Source organism: Haliaeetus leucocephalus, unplaced genomic scaffold (assembly GCF_000737465.1).
Source record: "Haliaeetus leucocephalus isolate CR32 unplaced genomic scaffold, Haliaeetus_leucocephalus-4.0 Scaffold338, whole genome shotgun sequence".
Classification (NCBI taxonomy): domain Eukaryota; kingdom Metazoa; phylum Chordata; class Aves; order Accipitriformes; family Accipitridae; genus Haliaeetus; species Haliaeetus leucocephalus.
Window position 1 is genome coordinate 34,557 of NW_010972774.1, and position 859 is coordinate 35,415.

Consider the following 859-nt stretch of genomic DNA (forward strand, 5'->3'; position numbering starts at 1 on the left):
CATGGGGGTCCTGACATGGGGGAACCCCAATCTGGGGGGGGTGGTGTCCCCCTGGGGGTCCCCACTCCACCATGGGGGTGTTCCCCAAAGGCACCCCATGGGGGGGGGGCTCAACCCAGCAGGGTCCTGGCCCAACATCGGGGACACTCTTGAGGTGACCCCCATCCTATGGGGGGGACCCTGGTCTTGGGGGGGGACACGGCACCCTCCCCAAGGGGGGGCCCTGCTCCACCACTGGGGACATTCCCAGGGTGACCCCCATCCCGTGGGGTCCTGGGGGTGATACCACCCCCCACCATGCCCCCGCCGGGGGTTGGGGTGACCGTGGTGGGCCAAGCCATGGTGCTGAGCCCCCCCATGACCCACGTCCGTGTCCGTCCGTCCCAGATCACGGAGAGCACGGTGGAGCTGACGCAGAGCAGCCGGGACGTGGAGGCGGCTCGCAGCACCGCGCTGGGTCTGCGCCGTTCCCTCCAGACCCTGGAGATCGACCTGGAGTCCCTCCGAAACCAGGTAGCCCCCCCCCATCACCCCCCCAAAAAAACTCACCCACCCACCCAAATAAACCCACCGAGCCACCGGTGACGCCGAGCCGTACGTCCCCGCAGAAAGCCGGCTTGGAAGCCAACTTGGCCGAAGTGGAAACCCGTTACGGGGGGCAACTGGAGCAATTGAGGGGCCTGATCCTGCGCACCCAGGAGGAACTGGGGGGGCTGCGGGATGAACTGGGACGTCAAGCCGGGGAGCAGCAGGCCCTACGGCGGGTCACCGGTCAACTGGAGAGCGAAATTCAGACCTACCGGCGGCTGCTGGAGGGGGGAGAGGAGTTCAGGTAGAGGGGGGGACCATGGGGGACCCC

At 68.0% G+C, this 859-nt stretch overlaps 1 protein-coding gene across 1 annotated transcript in view; it reads left to right on the forward strand.

Annotated features, from left to right (window-relative positions):
- LOC104834329 (keratin, type I cytoskeletal 18-like) overlaps positions 1-836 on the forward strand; it is a 10,463-nt gene extending 9,627 nt beyond the window's left edge. Inside the window, exons 3-4 of the mRNA XM_010571519.1 lie at positions 388-513; positions 609-836. Coding sequence (XP_010569821.1) covers positions 388-513; positions 609-836 — 354 coding nt within the window. The remainder of the gene's footprint in view (positions 1-387; positions 514-608) is intronic.
- Positions 837-859: the final 23 nt, after the last annotated feature.